Source organism: Amblyomma maculatum, chromosome 1 (assembly GCF_055883805.1).
Source record: "Amblyomma maculatum isolate TAMU_Amacu chromosome 1, ASM5588380v1, whole genome shotgun sequence".
NCBI lineage: Eukaryota > Metazoa > Arthropoda > Arachnida > Ixodida > Ixodidae > Amblyomma > Amblyomma maculatum.
Genome location: NC_139344.1, coordinates 156,088,035 through 156,107,148, shown reverse-complemented (window position 1 = coordinate 156,107,148; position 19,114 = coordinate 156,088,035). Strand labels below are relative to the sequence as shown.

General features: G+C 42.4%; 1 protein-coding gene across 1 annotated transcript in view; it reads right to left on the bottom strand.

The window, feature by feature from the left end:
* The window catches only part of LOC146204704 (ATP-binding cassette sub-family A member 2-like), a 170,913-nt gene that overhangs the window by 85,900 nt on the left and 65,899 nt on the right, over window positions 1-19,114 (bottom strand). The window contains exons 20-23 of the mRNA XM_084589421.1: window positions 17,093-17,297; window positions 16,548-16,730; window positions 14,533-14,603; window positions 13,998-14,107 (exon numbers count right to left, since the gene is read on the bottom strand). Coding sequence (XP_084445547.1) covers window positions 13,998-14,107; window positions 14,533-14,603; window positions 16,548-16,730; window positions 17,093-17,297 — 569 coding nt within the window. The remainder of the gene's footprint in view (window positions 1-13,997; window positions 14,108-14,532; window positions 14,604-16,547; window positions 16,731-17,092; window positions 17,298-19,114) is intronic.

The following is a 19,114-nucleotide window of genomic DNA, read 5'->3' as shown; positions in this document are numbered from 1 at the left end:
CTAGCTTTCCTTTTGAGAAGCACTGCAGTGATGTCGCATAAGAGAGATGAAGCAGTGTTGCAGCGAAGGTGAATGGCAGTGGGGGATGGCTGAATGGTCTGAGGAGAAACTATGACTTGACAGTAGCTCAACAGGCACGGTGTATGGACTTACTGAAGGTCAGTACCCAGGAGCTTGGGCACATGGTTCTAAGACTTGGAGACAATGACGGCAATAGTGTGCCACATGACCACGAAATCCACAAGTGTAACAAATAGAGCGGCTACCAGTTGTGCACTAAAAACTGCTCGCTCTTGGAGCCGGTTGAAGGCAAGGCGCCAATGCTCAAACAGGCAGTGGAGGTGAAATGTAGGTAGGCGGCCAAGGTCTTCCAATTATGTTGATGTAAATCAGGGAAGCAGCAACAGGTGATGGCTGATGGATGGGTGGAAGAACCACAGCACCCTGCTCTTTATTTGCATGTCAAAGCGCCAGAGCCAAATGTAGTAATGGCTCTTGAGGGCTAGGTAGGCAAGAAGGGAAAGCTGATAAACCATTTCTTTGCAAAGAAGGTCTTTGATTTGCTGCAACAGAGAGCAGCGGTCAGCTGCAGGCATCACATTGGCAAGCGACTCAACCTGCATAGGTGCTGACAAGTCAGAAACCTCTGCTTGCACAGCTCCTTGAAGATCTGGCAGAGTGTAAAGACTTCAGCAACAGTGCACAAGTCACATGCTAACAGAATCTGAAAGGAGTCATTGTTGACAATCCTCATGATGCATTTGACTTAGCCACCTTCTGGCATGTGGAAGTTGACACATTTGCACAAGCTGACAATCCAGAAGTTGCACCAAGCTCAGATGTCTGTTTTGTGGTTCCAATATCACAGGTTAGTCACACTGCTGAGATAACAAATTACATTATTGAGTTTTGTCTTATCATCCCATTTGTTGTGGAGGCTCATCTGTTTGTAAGATGTGATCTAATCTTCCACATCATGCTCATCAGTCCTGCTGAAGATAGCCAGGTCCTGCTGGTGAAGGGAGCTGGCACACGACAGCCAGGCCTACTTTACAGCTTGATGGTGAATGTCCTCCGGAATCATAGGTATAGGGTTGGTGTGGCTACAGAGTTCTAGGACCCACATTGCACCTAGCACCTCCACCAAACGTAAGATGGGGGTTTACTGAAAAGAACTGAGACAACGAGAACAGCAGCAAAAACAGTCCAAGGTAGGGCAGGTTGAGTACAGACATGTCGCATACCAATGTCACTGAAAAGAATCTTAATCTTCTTTACAGAGTTGATAATTTCAAATGGGTTCAATGAAGCCTCCAGACATTTCAGCAATTATGCAATTCGTTCAACATAAGGTGACCCTGTTTGCATAAGACCTTTTCTTTTTTCATCACAAAAAAAAGAATTTAGGGATGATCAATTGGCTTGACGTGAAGAAAATCCGACAGCATTTTTCTTTGACTTACCAATCTGCTATTAATTCTGGTTCTATTTGAGCTCTAACTCTCTTCCAGTTCTGAATGCACATTTGTTATATTCCTATTACATTACATTCCTATCATTTAATTTTGATGAGTCATTCCTTGTCAATCCTCTCCCTCTTTTGGAGGGAGGAAAATCTCCCTAAACAGCACCTGCTACAGTTGACAAGTGGAGGCTTCACACAGATGTTGATGCCGGACAGTTTCGCTTTCATGGAATTCCCCCCTCAATGCTATGGCATTTAAAATCATTTCTGCCAACTGTACTCCTAATGAAGCAAATATAAAGGCACCCAGAAAAAAATTATAATTTTTGAAGACACAAGTCAAGACCTCCCCATCAGCTGTTGACACATTTAGCAAACCAGTGTGCACTGGCATTTTAAAACATAGCATACCTAAAAATAAACATTTCGGCCCCAGGAACTTCATTATTACAATATAACAAGTCATGGGTGCTGAGCTTTAAGTGAATTCTGACCACAAAGAATCTGCCACATTAAATCACAAAAAGAAATCTGCAGCTCACTTGTCAGCCACGAAAAAACAACTTGATTTTGCAAAAAAAAAAAAAAAAACAACATTAAAAAATGTCTGCCAAAAATTAAAAAAATATAAAGCCAAAAATCCAACTCCTATTTATAAATTATAAAAAAAGTCAGTACAGTTTTTTTTGGGGGGATGAGCACTTGTATTTTACGCTCAGATCTCAAGGCAGTAAAAATGTAGTAGCAGCACCAACTGTCTACTGTGGTCAGGGTGATAAGTGAAACCTGCTACTGCTAATGATAAAAACAATCTGTGATTTTTTTTTTTATAGAGAAAGTAAGATAAAAAATTTCTAAGCTCAACTAACTTTTTCCCTCTAATGAGTGATAGGGTGCTCATGTTCAATGACTCTTGCACCTTTGAGATACAAAATGCAGCTGTGTCACTTCTCCCATCAGGTTTCGTGACCTTGGTGAAACAAGACACTTTTGCTAGAAAGGCCTTCTAGGAACGCCATGAGATAGGGGTATATAAGATATGTGCATCAAGTGTACAAACAGAACAAAAGTACTTCAAGAAAGATGTTCTTGGTTTGGTTTGGTTCGTATGGCTTAAAAGTGACATCAAGTATGAGCAAGCACCCAGGGTCCTTTAATGTCCACTGACACTGCACAGTACATGAATACCCTGCGTTTCCCCTCCATCGAAACAACCACTACGGGCGGGATCAAACCTGCATCCTTGAGATCAGCAGCAGTCGAGCACCTTAACCACTGAATAGCCATGACAGGGTTGTTCTTAATGACTTCCACAAGAAATAATTTTTTGTTTACTTCTTCGGCTTGCCATTTACCCTTCAAACTGCCATGTACTAGCCAACACATTCTCTATGCACTATGTTTACTTTCTTAATTGTATCACTGTGAAAGTATCACTTTCAACAGCTCTCCCATAACTACTTATTTCTACCTGAATAGTGCAGTCCTCTGCAGAACGTTACCATTAGTCGTGTTGTAGTGACTGTTACTAGACAGAGTACAATGTCTACTACTAAGGGTTTGACTACATTTATGAGTGTACAGCCGTGAGTAAGCTCAGGGCATTGCTATAGACAATGCTGTTTTCAACCTAAAAAGCTAATTAACACAAAAATGTAGTTGCATATGGGCACATTATCTGCAGAACCCGATCAAACTCGCAATTGTCATCTTCCATTAATGCCAATAATCCCGCGTGCATAACAAAAATGCATTGCTACTCCAAACTGTTAAGCATGAAAACTAATCTATTTATCCTAACTACCAACACAACATCCTAACGTTAACTTAGCTGATAAAAAAAAAATGTTATACATGCAATAATGAAGCTGCTCAAGCACAGCCCGAAAAAACCAATACTATGTGCTACAAGCACAATGTCCAACTAGGCGCATTTCTCTGAAGGTTCAAAGTGGAAAAAAATACTGGAGCCACTCAGTTAGTGCTTTTCATTTGTAGTCAATGTGATTACTCCTATTTTTCTGACCATTCCTAATACTCAAATCACCATTACAGTGGCTTAATGCTGTCTGCTAAGGCACAAAGCTTTTACAAACTTTTGCTTTACTAATTATATGTTGTTTTTTTTTTGCCCTTCTACATCCCAGAAAATACTTGACAATCCTCCAACTGTCAAGTTCATATAAGCAAGTAATTTTACTGAAACATAATTTCACACAGAGCCAAATCTATCCTTTATTCCTCCACAAGTTTCAAACCAAAAGAAAGTAAGTACTACTGCTAGCTGCAGGCACACTGGAAGTGTAAGTCCTGAAAGAATTCTTATGTTTCAGATGTCATGGTAATCTTATCTTGAGACATTCATGAAAGGCAAGCTTTACTTCAGTGTAAAACAAGCTTATAACAATACAAATATATTGGTCGCTTGAATCACAATAAAAACTTTCAACCCGTTCAGGCCGCATGACTTTTTATAGAGCGCAGCTCTTCTGCGCCCGCTTAGTGTTTGAGCCGCGCTGCCGCTGAGGATTTAGGTGTTTCCACGTAAGATCGAACAAAACATGGTCAGTCAACCTTTTATATTTATTTTAAAATTTTAAATATTGTTGGCTGATGACTGGAACGAATACATCTGCAATTGGTTTTGCTGCCAAAAATTTTTACGAGGCACAAGGAATTAATAAGGTGGAGTGCCGCTCTTATATTCTTTGCTGTTTTGGCCAACTTTGGTTATGAATTACATAAAATACATTAATGTTACGCAGCTGAAAATTGTCTGACTAAATATATGCATGTTTTCATTTTTATTCAGTTAATTTTCGCTTTTCTGGGTAGTTTAGATACTTTTTTAAAATTTCCCAAAATCGTCCCAGGAAACGAAACTTTACCTAGTCTGCAGGCCTTTATCTCAAAAAAGGTTTATGGTAGAGCAGCAATAATGCCACGCTATGTTTTCAGCATACTTGAATGATTCAATACAGAGATAAGATCGTGTTAACTTCAAGAAAACGGCAAACAATGAAAATTTCTGAGGACAATAAGAAATAAAAACCATTTTTGATAGTCTTTAAACTTTGTCCACCTATTCTCCTCAACTTCAACTTTTGAAATCATTAAAAACATGTTACATATTTTGTTGCGGAAGTAATTACAGCCACCTCAATAGACCAGTTGCAAAACCTACTAGTCAGCTTCCCTGTGAGGAAGGAATTCATGCACAATGGAGGCAGAACCTGACTTAGGGATAATAGGTAGGTGCAGTGTATGCATCTATTACAGTCTACGCTGCTTCGGATGCAGTTCCCGTAGCACAGGGCATTGTGAGAGAACAGGTTCTCGGGCTTTCTTAACGCGGGAATAAAGGGGGGAGCACTGTCACTATCAGTTCAGTTCAGTTCAGGCGTTCAGTCGTGTCCGACTCTTCGTGACCCTATGGACCATGTCACGCCACGCTTTCCGGTCTCTCACTATCTTCTTAACATCACATAGCTTCATCTGCAATGCCTCGAGAATGCCATCTAACCATCGCGTTCGCTGCCTACCCCTTCTCCGGCGACCCTCAACCTTTCCCAACATCAAATCTTTCTCCAGCGACTCCTCTCTTCTCATCAGATGACCAAAGTAGCTGAGCTTTAACTTTAGAATTTGACCCTCCAATGAGCAGTCAGGGTTTATGGTCGACAATATCGACTGATTTGATCTTCTGGCAGTCCATGGAACTCTTAAGAGTCTTCGCCAGCACCACAATTCAAACGCGTCAATTCTTCGGCGGTCAGCCTTTTTCACAGTCCAACTCTCGCATCCATACATCACAACTGGAAAGACCATAGCACGGGTTATACGGATCTTGGTTGGTAGACTAATGTCTCTGCTCTTTACTAGGCGGTCAAGGCTAACCATTGCTCTCTTTCCCAGAAGCAGGCGTCTCCTAATTTCATGGCTGCAGTCTCCTTCCGAGGTAATCTTGGCGCCCAAGAACAGAAAATCTGTCACAGCTTCCACTTCTTGTCCATTGATGCTCCAGGGCTTGATAGGGCAAGACGCCATGATCTTCGTCTTTTGGGGGTGAGGAAAGAAGATTTAGTATAGGGGACCTTAACTGGATAGGGTAATAGAGGGGCGACAATGTGCCTGCACGGAATGCTGCGACGAATGGGCGAGGGGTATGGGAATTACTCTACCCGCCAGGCGATGTGTCAGCACTGTACCCAACTATTACCCCAAAGTAAGTCTATGCCGCCATTGTGCAGGAATTTCTGCCACACAGGAAAGCTGACTTGTAGGTTTTGCAACTGGTCTATAAGGCCCTTGCGCAAGGCACAGAGCACCACGCAGGCCCGCAGATTCTAAGATTTTTATGAATCGCCTACGAATTTTGCATTTTGCCATAATATTATAATGCGGAGAAAAATATTTACAAAAGAAGATGAAAGATATATACAATGAGAGACAGCCTAGATGCAGGAATTTAGAGTCCTGCGTTCGGACCTTCGAACGCCCACTTCACTCAAGCGGGCGACAGCCGCTGCTGCATGAGAAACTGCTGTGCCAGATGCGATCGGTGGAAAGCATGAGTGTGGCACTCCAGTGGCAAAGCAAGGTTTCAAATGCCAAAAAAAAAGTAAAACTATTGGTGACTGGATGCGTGTGCCTATCTCAAATGGTGGCAGCCAGATGTCCTGAACTGGGTCTTTTGTGGCGCGTTCGATCTGCTGCTCACAATTCATGCTGGCACGCATAGCCAGGACGGCATGGAAGAAACTGTGTGCACAGGAATGAAAGCAATGTGCTCTGTCGAATCCCTCAAATAAACCATTGTAGCCCACAAACACTGTCTGTTAATGAAGCAGTTCTCCATGTCCTTCCGAATTTTCCCATTTCACTAAAAATTAATTGAAATACTTTGCTTGCTCATTGAACTTTATCGTCTTTTTGTGTGATCCGCGTTATGGTGAAGGTGAATTGCGAAAAACGTCTGTGTGCTACCCCATGCCACAGCGCATCAGGAACTCCATGCATAGCAAACTGATTCTGAATCATTCATTGTGTGTCTCTTACAGCTAACTTGCAATGTCAAGACAAAAAATGACTAGATACAATATTGTTACAGGTGGAGAACGATGAAAAGAAGTGGCATGCTCATGCGTGGAAGGTGAAGAAAAAGAAGTGCATCGAACGCTGGGCCCTCATTGCTTGCTCTTTCGCTGCCTCTCACTGTGGATACCTTGTATCCTCTTGTGTAAATATATTTCTCCCCGTCGCAATATTATGCCAAAATTCAAAAATCACAGGCGATTCATAAATGCCGTAGAATCTTCAGACCTGCGTGGTGCTCTGTGCCTTGCGCAAGGATCCTTTTGAGGTGGGCGCAATTACAGTCGAACCCGGATATATCGAACTCGGAGGGGATTGCGAAATAGTTCGATATACAGTAAAAGCTCGTTAATTCGAACTTCACGGGACCGGGAAAAAAGTTCGAATTATCGAATGGCCTCGAAAAAACTGACCAAAACCGTTTGTACTACGGTAAATGTACCGTATTTAGTCTCGTAACAAACTCGCTCGCATAATGAACCCACCCAGCCCCGATTTGTGCCTACGAATCTGAAAAAGGAAAAATAATAGTAAAGGCATCAGTCGTTAGCGCGTCCCTCTGTTTCGCGCCTTCACGGTCCACAACACATTTCTTGGCAGTGCGCCAAGATGCTACGCGGCGATAACGGCGTGTTTATCTTTTGACTTTAGCTCCGGCAAGGGGGAGGAAAGCGAACTTGGCAAAGTGCCAGCGCTTATCCGGTTGTGCCAGCCTCCGTTCGCTTTATCATGCTATGAGCGACTTGGGCGGGCGGCGCCGTCTACTGCCACTCCAATCATCGGAGCGAACGGTGCTAAAAGCCGGCGTCATGAACGCGGCAGACTCGCGTGCTTCCGTTGACGGCTGATGGGTGGAAGGATGGATGGCTATCGCAAAAAAATTTAACCCATAGTGCCAGTCCGAAATCATAGCCTTTTATGGGCATTGGCTGGGACCGCGCCGACAGTACTTATCCCTATTTCCAAATTAACAGGGTTGGAATTAACGAGTATTTAGTTGCGAGCTACGGAGGTTGCGCAGAAGAGGGAGCAGGCAGCCGCCGCCGCGCGGCCATGCACTGACCCACGGCCGGTCTCGAGGGAGAGCGCGTTTCTCTCTTCTTACGGCCTCTCCAATGGGGTCTGTTTCCACCGCCCGCCGTGCCTCGGTGGGGTCGCCACCGCCCCACTGCTGCTCCTCCGCTACAGCCGTTCACGCGCAAGGGAAACGCGCGCTCGCTCTTCGCTCCGCCCGCATCGGTTGCAACCGGCAGGTCCTGATATTTCACCCCTTATGGCTTATAGGAGAAGCCGTAATCAGCGTCTGATTTATCGTGTATGAGCAATAAAATAGTCAATAATGCGCGCGCGCGAGAGCGCGCGCGCCTTCGTCAGTGCTGTCGCGCACGGTCGAATGAAGTTTCGGGTGCACTTACATCAACACTTTTTGGCCCTAAATTTTTCACAAAACTATATGTACCATTTTATGCAGTGTGCCTTTGAAAGCTGCAAGCAGGTGTAGTGCGACCTGACGCTATGCATGGCAAACTGTTCGGTGGATATTCCAAGTATTCTGTCAACCGCTGCCGTTTTCGTTTAGAGCAAAAGAGGCACTGACGAAAATTCATAGCACGTCTCAGATTCAGAGTAAGGAACAAAACTTTACGCATACAGTTAAAATTTCAGTTGTCTAGTGAAGTGGGCTGTTCTAGCTTCGTTTAAAACAAATCAGTAGGTTGAAAGACAGCAGATGTATACGTAGTCTCGCAACTGACGCACACGTAGACAGTCGTAGTCAGTTTAATACCAGTGATAAAAAAAAACATTTAATCAAGGAAATGGGCATAAACAGATATGCATAATTGAAAAGAGCAGCAAGCAATAAAAGAAATGTCCTTCAAAGTTAACACATTGCACTCATTCATCAAAACGGTACATGCGGCTAGAAAATTAAAGTCTCAAAATCTTTCTGGACGGTTTGTGCGCATAAGATCGATCTGGCCTTTCGTTCCTGTCTGTCACCTTCTTAGCATAATTGACAAGAAGGCGTCTGAGAAATTTCTCACATATTAAAGAAGCGGACCTTGGCTATTGTCAATGCCTTCCGGGCAACTCAGCAAAGGTGAGTTCTCAATTGTGCTGGCTGGATTAAGATTTGAAGGACTTCAAGGACATTTGTGTGTGGTAGGTGCACGACAGCTTTTTCAAAAAAAGACACAACCTTGTCCAAGAGAGCTACAAACTCCGGTTTTTGATAATGCAGTCCGCTAGAATCTTGTCCTCGCAGAATAGTGTACATGGGGCTGCTTCTTTCGCTGGTTTCAAGAAGGATAGCACAAGCGTCACACCCGAAGTCACTGATTAACTTCACAACGTACCCATGCATCGACGTGAGCTAAACCAGAATACGTGACAGTGGGTAATGGGATGACAGGAGATACCATCACAATTCTTTCAGTCCCTCGGTTACTGATTGCGGCAGAGCTGAAATGATTTCGTCCGTGTCGACACTAGGTGCCTGGGCGCGCAATACAGCGCGACATACAACTCCTATAGTCACCTCTGAATAAATAGCACAGAGAAAAACTTTTATATCCATTATTGAGGAGTGTCCCTTGAGTAACAGTGCCGAATGTGTAATAAGCAACGCATTCTACCAAAATAATGGGGCAGCGATTGCTCTCTAAGGCAGGCATTACTGCACAGATAGTTACAAGGAACTATTAGTTCAAAAACATACTAGAAAAAGAAAGAAAATATTGCTAGGAATTAGTGCTTGAAATAGATTTCCTGTTTTTTTTCGTGAAATAATCATGATATCATGTAAACATTTCATTAAACCAACGTTTATTTGCAAAATTAAAATAATGTTTATAATACAACATAAAACATTTGCTGGTCTATAAATTATGGAAAAATTGAAAACAAAACTTAAAATCGTTTACTCTGACGTTATACTACTAACACTTTATGCCATGTAAGCATTGTGCAACTTACATTACATTTTTATAAAATTATTTTCATCTTCGGTGTTACCTCGATGGTTTCTCATCTAGCTCTGAAAGACGGTTTTGCCATTGTTGCTGTTATGTTTGCCTTGAAGAAGCTTCGATGTGATCACTGCTCATTCACTTTTTTTATTCATCTTCTTGTACAGGCTTGGGCAAAAATTCAGATTAAAATGAACAAAAGTAGACACCATGCCGCATGTCATATGCTTGTCGAGCGTTTGCTGAGCGACAGTGTTTTTTAATATAAAGACTCCATTCACGTGTGTAGCACGCTGACAGGATGCCGCTGCAGCGTCTACCTTCTGTAATCTTTCATTTAGGGGCTGCTCTCACCACGAAACCAGCGGGCGACAGCGCGAAACCAGGCAATTGCCACCCGCCGCCACTGAAGCAGATGCGGAGCGAACAGTGAGCAGGTCGCGCCCCTTGCGGCGGCGGAGAGCGTGTCTCAAGGAGAAAAGTTCCCATTGTTCACGCGGCGATTGAGACGGCCGTAAGAAAGAGCGCGCGCTCTCTCCCTCGAGACCGGCCGTGACTGACCTTGCCGCGGCCGCGTCCCCTCCCTTCAACGCCACCGGCCGCCACGCCGGTCATGGCGCCATTTAAGTTTTACGCACTGTTCCATGGTTTTACCTGGTTCCTTATTCTGTCCCCGTTTTGGACGTGCGCAGCCTCTAATTATGCCTACCGATCGCGGAGGTGTTTCTTTACTTTTTTTTTTTCCGCATGATGTGCGCCAAGTCGCCCAGAAGCGGCGGCGCGTAGTTCGAATTATCCGTAGCGGAACCGACTCGCGTTCGAATTAACGGGATTTTTTATACACAGATCTCTATGGAGCTTGGCCGGACCAAATAGTGTAGTTCGAATTATCCGAAAATTCGAATTATCGAGGTTCGAATTAACGAGCTTTCACTGTATTGATAATTCGATATACAGAAATCGGCTTGTGACGGCACTTACGACGCGAAAAAACGATATCGTATTTGTCGCGTAATCAACCCACGCGCTAATATACCCACCCTCCACTTTTGTACCCGAGAATATGAAAAAAAAAAAAAGCGTTAAGGCCAGCTCGCTCACATGCAAGCGATTGAGCGATCTCAGCGACGATGCGGCAGCGACAGGGCGAAAATTTTCAAACTTGAAACTGCGTCCCTCTCGCCGCTCGAGCCACCGCGGCAGCTCAAAACAAGGTTTCTGTGTCGCCGCGGCAGAAATCAGAAATCGTGAGCGTTTTCGCTTGCATGTCGATGGCATGCGGCACTCCGTTTCGGTCCTCTCATCCACAGCTCATTTCTTGGCAGCATGCCAAGATGCTGCGCAGCGATAACGTCGCGGAGTGTTTATCTTTTGATAGCTCCTGCGGTGACGGGGAGCGAACTTGGCAGAGTGCCCGTGATGGCTTGATTGCACAAGCCTGGTTCGATTTATCACGCCGCGCTTGGAGCGGAAGCGGGCATCATGATCGCAGCAGCTCACCGTGTGGTTTCGTTGATTCATACATGCAAGAATAAATGACTCCCGCCAAAAAAAAAAAAGCACTGCCGCTTTTTAACGTCTGCAGCCGCCATGTCTTACGCTACGCCGCGCGTACAGCACACCGATAAAAATGAATGACTCTCGCAAAAAAAAAAAAAGAGAGAGAGAGAGAGAGCCACGTCAGCCGCCGCGCACAGAGGGTTCGCAACACACCCTAAAGCGTCCGACTTCTGTCTGAAAATGGTCTGAGCTGGCTTGGCGCATGCGTAGCGCGTGCTGAAGGAGAGAGATAGCTCGGCAAAAGAATGGGCACACCCACGCACATGGCTTGCAAACGTCATGTGCTGGCGCGCGGGAAACGATAACTGCAGATGCGCGCGCCTTTGGGGAATGGGCACGGCGCTGCCCAGAGCAGCCGTCGCCGAACTGTCCCCTAATTCCTTCCCTGCGTGACTTGAAAACGTCACGTGGTAAACGGCCAAGGGTGATGTGATCGTTTTTGGGGAAGGCCCACTTTCCAGTGCGTGGTGCGGAGTTCGATATATCGAACGACCGGTGAAATTGAGTTCGATATATGACACGGCTTTCCTATACTTTTACATAGAATTTTCATGGGGCTATTCCGCGAGTTCGATATAACCAAAATTCGATATATCCGGGTTCGATATAACTGGGTTCGACTGTACTTCTGTAACAAAATTATGCAACGTTTTTAATGCTTTTGAAAGCTAAAGTAGAGGAGAATAGGTGAGCAAAGTTTAAATAATATCAAAAATGTTTTTTTTTCTTTAATTTTTTTTCAAAGTTTCACTGTTCGCTGCTTGCTTGAAATTAGCGTGGCCTTGTCTCTGTATTGAAACGTTATATAAATATGAGATTTAGCAGTTTGATCGACAAGTATACTAAAAACATAGTGTGGAATTATTGTTGCTCTACCATAAACCTTTTTTGAGATAAAGGCCTGCAAACTATGTAAAGTTTCGTTTCCTGGGCCGAGTTTGAGAAATTTTATAAAAGCATCTAAACTACCCAAAAAAGCAAAAGTTAACTGAATAGAAATAAAACATGCGTATATTTAATCAGACATATTTAGCGACATAACATTCATGTATTTCATATAAAAGAGCACTTGTAAAAGAGCTGATGGCGATCGGGATTACTACACACTGAACAAGGGTAGAGGCGGGAAGCCTGAGTTTGCAGGTCAAGCCAACATTTCGACAATTCGTCAAGTCCACTTGTCAAAACGCTGGCTTGAACTGTTAACTGAGGCTTCGCCCCTCTACCCTTGTTTAGTGCTCTTTAATACCATGTTATCCATCTTCTTCCTCTCATTCTAATGTATTTTGTGTAATTCATAACCAAAGTTGGCCAAAACAGCAAATAAGATAAGCGTGGCACTCCACCTCTTCATCGTAATTCCCTGTGCCTCGAAAAAAATGTTTGGCAGCAAAACCAAATGCAGACCTCTTCTGTACAGTCATCAGGTAACAATATATGAAATTTTTAAATAAATATAGAAGGTCAACTGACGATGCTTTGTTTGATCTTAAGTGGAAACACACCATTGCCGATGTAACCAAGCAAAAGAGAGTCACGAGCCAAAGAGAATTCCTCAGAAGAAGAGAGAAAACAGCCATGAGTTTGCATCGCTCACTCGTAGCTATTCTTCCTCTTCTTTTGAGAAATTCTCTTTGGTTCATGAGAAAAAATAGAAAGAGTGCTTTGCAGCTTCACATGTATAGCATCTCTCTAATTCTTTGCCTTAGTTAAACCTCTACGTAACGAACCTCCATGTAGCGAATTCCTTGACATTACGAAGTTTTTCAATTCCCTAACCCTGTCCCCATTGAAGTTTATGCATTTAAAAACTCCATGTAACGAACATGTCACGGCGGTTGACCTGGATATAATAAACACAAGGCGCCAACTGTCTCTTAGCTAGTCCTGAATCACTGGAAATTTGGCAGGACCCCCGCAAGTTTCAGGACGATAAAACACGAACTGGAGTGAAAGGGAATGTCTACTATAGTAACGAGCAACTGCAGTTGATACAACGCGCCTGGTTTCAGTGCCGACGATGCATCTCAATGGCAGATTCCGTTGCTTTGGCTTTCAGATGTGGCGCTACAAAATTTCATGCTTAAAAGCAGCAAAAAATAAAAAAGCACACGGAGTGAGCAGTGTGAGTCCATCGCTGCCAAGCGGTTGCTCGCGGGATCCTGCGTGTTGGTAGCGGGAACAGCGGAGCGCGCCGGCAACGTGAGGCCGAGTCGGTTTCCAGGGGCAACGGTGCGAGCGCACGCACGGCGGCCGCAACGCCAACGCACGCGCTCTCCCTCAATCTGATTCCTCCTCCATCCCACTTCCCCCGGTCCCTCGTAGCGCGTCGTGCAAGCCGTGGCGGACATTTCACCACTTCTATATATTCGAATAATTCTGATTTACTGGTAATACTTTCAAAGTGGTTTCCCTTACAATCAATTCTTAACCGGATTTTCATTTTACATTGTCCTTTTGGATATCCACGCGAAAACTGCATATAACGAAAACCTTGATGTAACGAAAAATCACAGACATTTTACAGTTTCGTTATAACCAGGTTTAACTGTATTACAAAAAAGCTTAAATAGCTGCGCTCAAATTTCGCATTCAGGAGTACTGCAATTTTCCTTATAATTTTTTTTAGTCATGGTATAACTTTCAGAAAATATTGAAGAAAAAATATATTTTGTCACCCAGTGGCAACAATACATAATCATTGGAAATATTACAATCTATTTTTCGGGGACCTGCTGGTCTGATTGCCAAGAGTGATAATTAACAGATGATCCAAGAAGTAAGTGTTCAGTTTGCCAAAATACTGCAGCAGAACAAAACTTTTACATCACTTTTACAAACTAAAAAAATACAAGGAATTTAAAATCTTCCCAATCTGTTTTGAGCACACCATACAGAAGGGTAGTTACATTGTTGTTGTTTTTCCAGCACCATTGTGCCCCAGAAAGGAAGTTATTTGTCCCTCATACAAATTTAAGCTGAGCTTGTTCACAGCAAGTTTCTTGCCATCTTTGTAGATCTGGAAAAAGAAAAACAAAGAACAATGCTTGATGAAAGCTCATTTACCGCTAGCAAAATGTCTGTGTAACAGCAACTAGAAATATAAATAATTAACAGTATTTATATGCACTGAAGCATCACATAAATACTACTGAAATGTTACAAAGTTTACTTTACACAAAGGTGAATTCCCATTAAAGCTTTTCCCTTTTTCATAAAAAGAAATGAAAACCACTCACTTACAATACAAAAATGAATTAATTGATGAGGCCCAGCTTTGCATAAATTAAATCTGCACACCTTCAATATGAATAGTGGTCAATACAGCAAAGCTTTTTTAAATTGCTATACAATGGTTTGAAGAATACACAAAATGCTCAAAACTGCAGCCAAAAGTTTCAACCCTTTTAGTCAAAATTTCAACCTAACTGAACCAATGTTTACCTTCACAAGGTTGTCAATGCAGACACCAAGTGGTAGCTCAGATGGGTCTGGCTCAAAAAAGCCATTGTCAGCTGAAACCAAAAACATAATTCAGCATTTTGATCACATAAAAGACCATTACATAATCATACATTTGAATTTGCACCAATAAATGCTAGCCAGATCATCAGTCCTCGCAGCAAAGCAGTTATGCTAGACTTGAAGAGAGATTTCAACTTGCTCAAGACAGCTTTAATGTCAAATTTGTGGCTTAAAGGGACAGTCTACTGCCAGAGGCGAGTATAAAAATACTGGCATTTCTGCTAGTTTTCATCATTTGGCTGCAGTAACAAAGGCAGAGCTCCCGGTTTAGGCAGAAATTAATGTTTTAAATTGGTCAAGAAAGTCATGTCTGAGTGGATGGTAGCGCCATGCTGTATCCTCAAGTCGCGGCTAAGTGGTAGCCGCCTGGAGCATTTCAAGCGAATACTCCTTTCATGACTATGCCATAGTATCATAAAGACAATTATTTTTCAAACATCAACTTAAGACAGCCTACTCTACTTTCCTTGAATGCATTACAGTTATTTCTAAAGTTTAATATTGTTACTGATTCATTTCTAAAATGATTTTAAAGAAGAAATCACTAGGAGTGTGCAAATATTCGAAATTTTCATATTCACATCGGAAAAAAAAAAACGATATTCGAAACTTTTCAAGTATTAGAAAATTACCGAATAAGCTGAACATTTTCTAATTCACCGCATTTCACCACACTCGCAATTCACTGCAATGCCAGACCACGTGGACTATGCAGTGAAGCATCCTCAAAATGCACGAGGTTGTGCTGTGAAGAGGGCCTTCCTGACAGTGTGGGCAAAGCGAAGCAATTGACCAAACCAGAAAAAAAAGCAACGTCATTCTTACTTCAGTTTCATCTAAAATGCAGACACCCATCATATAGGTGTTCATCAGATAATATTACAAGGGCGCAAATGGTTTCTGGCAATTTTTAGGCCCATTCGATAATTCGAGCTTTCCGTATATTCAGAAATTTTTTCTGATCACTTCAAGGTCAAATTAATGAGCATTTACTGTATTCAGCAGTGATGTGACATTGTCACTCCAACCGGTTTCATGCAGGCCCTTCTTGCACAAAAAACCGCTATGCGAAATCCTGCATAAAATCTATACTGGATTCCAAAGCAGGGTATGTTTAAAATTAAATTATTGCACAATTAGAGTTTAATTTTATTTGCAAATATAACGTGAATTCTGAAATAAACGAGATGACAAAAAATGTTTGCTATTTTTTAATTTTCAGTCTCTTCTTTTCTTTTTTTTTTCTTTTTTACGGATCAGATATTCGATATTTGAAGGCATTTCTTTCCCATATTCACATTCAAAAATTCAATACACATTCGTACACTCCAATAAATCACACAACCAACGGCGCCACTGTGCTTGTAGCGGCATTGAAATCAACAACGTAGCTACAGGCAAAAATGGTTGTTGGCATGTGAGGTAGGTGTCACCTATTTTATTTATACCTTTTTAAAGCTATCTTAGCTTTGTCAATTAGTTTTAACAAAATCTGTACATCTTGATTAATGTCCAGCTCAATACAGCCACTGCACACCACCCAGATATATATATATATATAATAATAATAATATATATATATATATATATATATATATATATATATATATATATACACACACACACACATACCATGTCCCCAACATCAGGAATTGCTGATGCCATATACCATTCAAAAAACGATGCTACCATATGAAAAAACAAATTTTTGAATTGTACTGCTGAGTTTCTCAGCGTATGCACAGGATTAGGAGCTTTTGATTGATGCAAGAAAAATATTGTTAGAGAAGTCAGTAGACTGTCTCTTTAATAAGCCCTTTGTGTTCACTGTGCCTTGGAGACATATGGCTACTTACAGCCACGCTGCAAGCTGTCTTTGAGGCCTGATCAAAACAGTCTATTTCAGAACACTTAAAATGCCATAAAAACAGTACCTGCTCGACCTTCTATTGCGCAAGCTTGCTCTTCTTCAGTCGCAGACAAATGGGTCACATGTTTCCGAAGCAGCTTCTGCCAAAATGACCGCAAGGGCCCATACTCAAGGTCATGTCGACCCCCACCAAACCAGTAGCTGTGTGTTAATGGGAAATACCATGGCCTTGGAAGGCCATATGAGCCTACAGGAAAATGTGGAGCAGTAATCAGAATTTGCAATGAATTGAAATTTTAGACATGCTTAACTGAATTAGCACCCTTTCATGTTATGGAACTATATCAGTTAGGTGAGGTAAATGGGAGTATAGCAGAGAAGATAACAGAATTGCTACTAAGCTCTCTCCAAAATACTGAGCCTGCCTGCGAGAGCACAACAATACAAGCAGTGCATGGCTTATGTCAGTAAGCTAGAACAAGAATGTATTTGACAACAGAACCAGCATGCACCGGAATCATCCACTAGACCTCAAAGCAGCCTCAGGGCTACAGACAAGCTTTGCCTAACTTTCTTCACTTTTGCAGGTAACAAAGAGGAGCCTCTAACCTGGGTGCACGTTTTCAATGTACCAGACAAGCAGGGAATAGATGAAAGCATCAATCAGCATCATAAGAGCCACGTGAGCCAGGCTGAATGTATCATCTTCAAGCGGTGAAATGCCTATGTTAGCCCACTGCACTCCAACTCCAACTTCCTCATAGAAGGCAAAATATTTGGCACCCAAGCCAAAAGCAGTTGTGGAAAGTAGAGACTGCAAAGAATAAAAGTGAGCAACACCTTCGTCAAACAATAATAACTTCTCCAAGTGTTGACAAAAAAAAGCCCCCCCCCCCCCCCCCCCAATATGACTCCCTAAAAATGTTATATATTATAATAATATATATTACATTTTATATAATATTATATATTATATTTATTCAATTGTGAAAGGCAATATGTCGTTAATACATGCTTCATAAAAAGCCTCCCACTGGCTCAGATACTTGCACAACACTTTGTGCATTGCTTCACTAGATACCAAGTTGGTTAGATACAGAACCCTCCACCTCCCAATCCTAAGCTATGGCTACATTATTTGGAATCCCCATTAAATTATGGATGTTAAAAATGTTTTCACCAGTACTTCATCAATATGACTTTTCTCTTCCTTCTCAGCTGTCTGATCTGGGATTCATTTCAATTTCCTTGCATTGTCATACTGAAAATTTAAAGTTCCTTTACTCATTGAGCAACACTCTACAATTCAAGTCATTTAGCAACTACTTAAAATTATAATGCAGAAAGTTGGGCGAGTTGTTGTTCAGATTTAACAGGCATAGTTCTAGCGCTTTAGAAAGGGACGAATGGAGAACACAGACACCACAAATGCTAGACATCAACTGAGTTTATTGACAGTAATCACGAATTTATATAGGCAAACACACTCGTGCTTCATAAGTGTCAATGGCTAAACTGCATGTGCGACGGCACCCTCCTCTCCAAAAACTTCACTTCCTTTTTTGTCAAAACAGCGTTACGCTTGCGTATGCATGACTGCCTTTCCATGTGTATAAGGAAGACTTCAAGTATCTCGCGCTCTTTTTGATCCGCGTTTACAGATATGACACGCATCAGCTCATACATGAGGGAGCAATTGTTTTCGTCGTGTTTGCACCATTTGCAATGCGTAGCCAAGTGTCCCGATCCTGATACTGCGTCTACAAGACCCTTGTGCTCCATGAACCTGATGTTAATGCAGCGGCCAGTTTCCGATGTAAGATTTCCCGCATGATAATAGGATCCTGTATACAACGTTGGCCTTGCAGGCCATATACGGGTTTTTATGTTTACTGGGGCAGGGCACATTTTTATTGGTGGCATCATTCACAAACTTGCAGAGTTTGCCGAGCTTGTTCAATGCTGTAAGCGCGACTTTGACGTCGCATTTCCCTGCCACCTTTTTTTAGGCGGTGCGTGAGCTGGTGAACGTAGGGCAGTGCAACGCATCTAGCCCGTTTTCGCTCAACCGTCGCCTTCTTTTTTTCACCAGTTTTTATCCTTTTTATCAGGGTCTCAGCCACCGAAGCCACTAGTTTCATAGGAAAACCCGCCTTCGTCATGCGACTTGCCTCCATTTTTACACTTTCATGGACCTTCTTCATGCAAGGGATGCACTTTCGTGTATCCCTTCTTGTGCTTTGAGTCAAGTCTAAGTGTGCGCAGTTTCTGAACATGAATCTTCGTGAACTCACCCAAACATCTGATCTGCTGCTTTCATAGCATCTCCACTGTTGCTGATTGTTACTATATTCTCCTCTAACATAGCCTCAATTGAGGCCGCAGTATGTGAAAAAATTACATAAAATAAGTAAATTACAAAATTAAACTTTATTTATCAGTGGATGAAGTATGTTTGCACTGTTTCAGATAAATCTACCTTTTTCTGGTTGAATTGTAACTAGCAAGCACGCGTGCATGCACATGCATGCACACAGGCACACACACACATACAAAGAGCAAAGGTGAGTTCTGCGACTGCAAATAAATCTCAAGCATCACAGACTACTTCAAAATGTGTTACCGTATTCG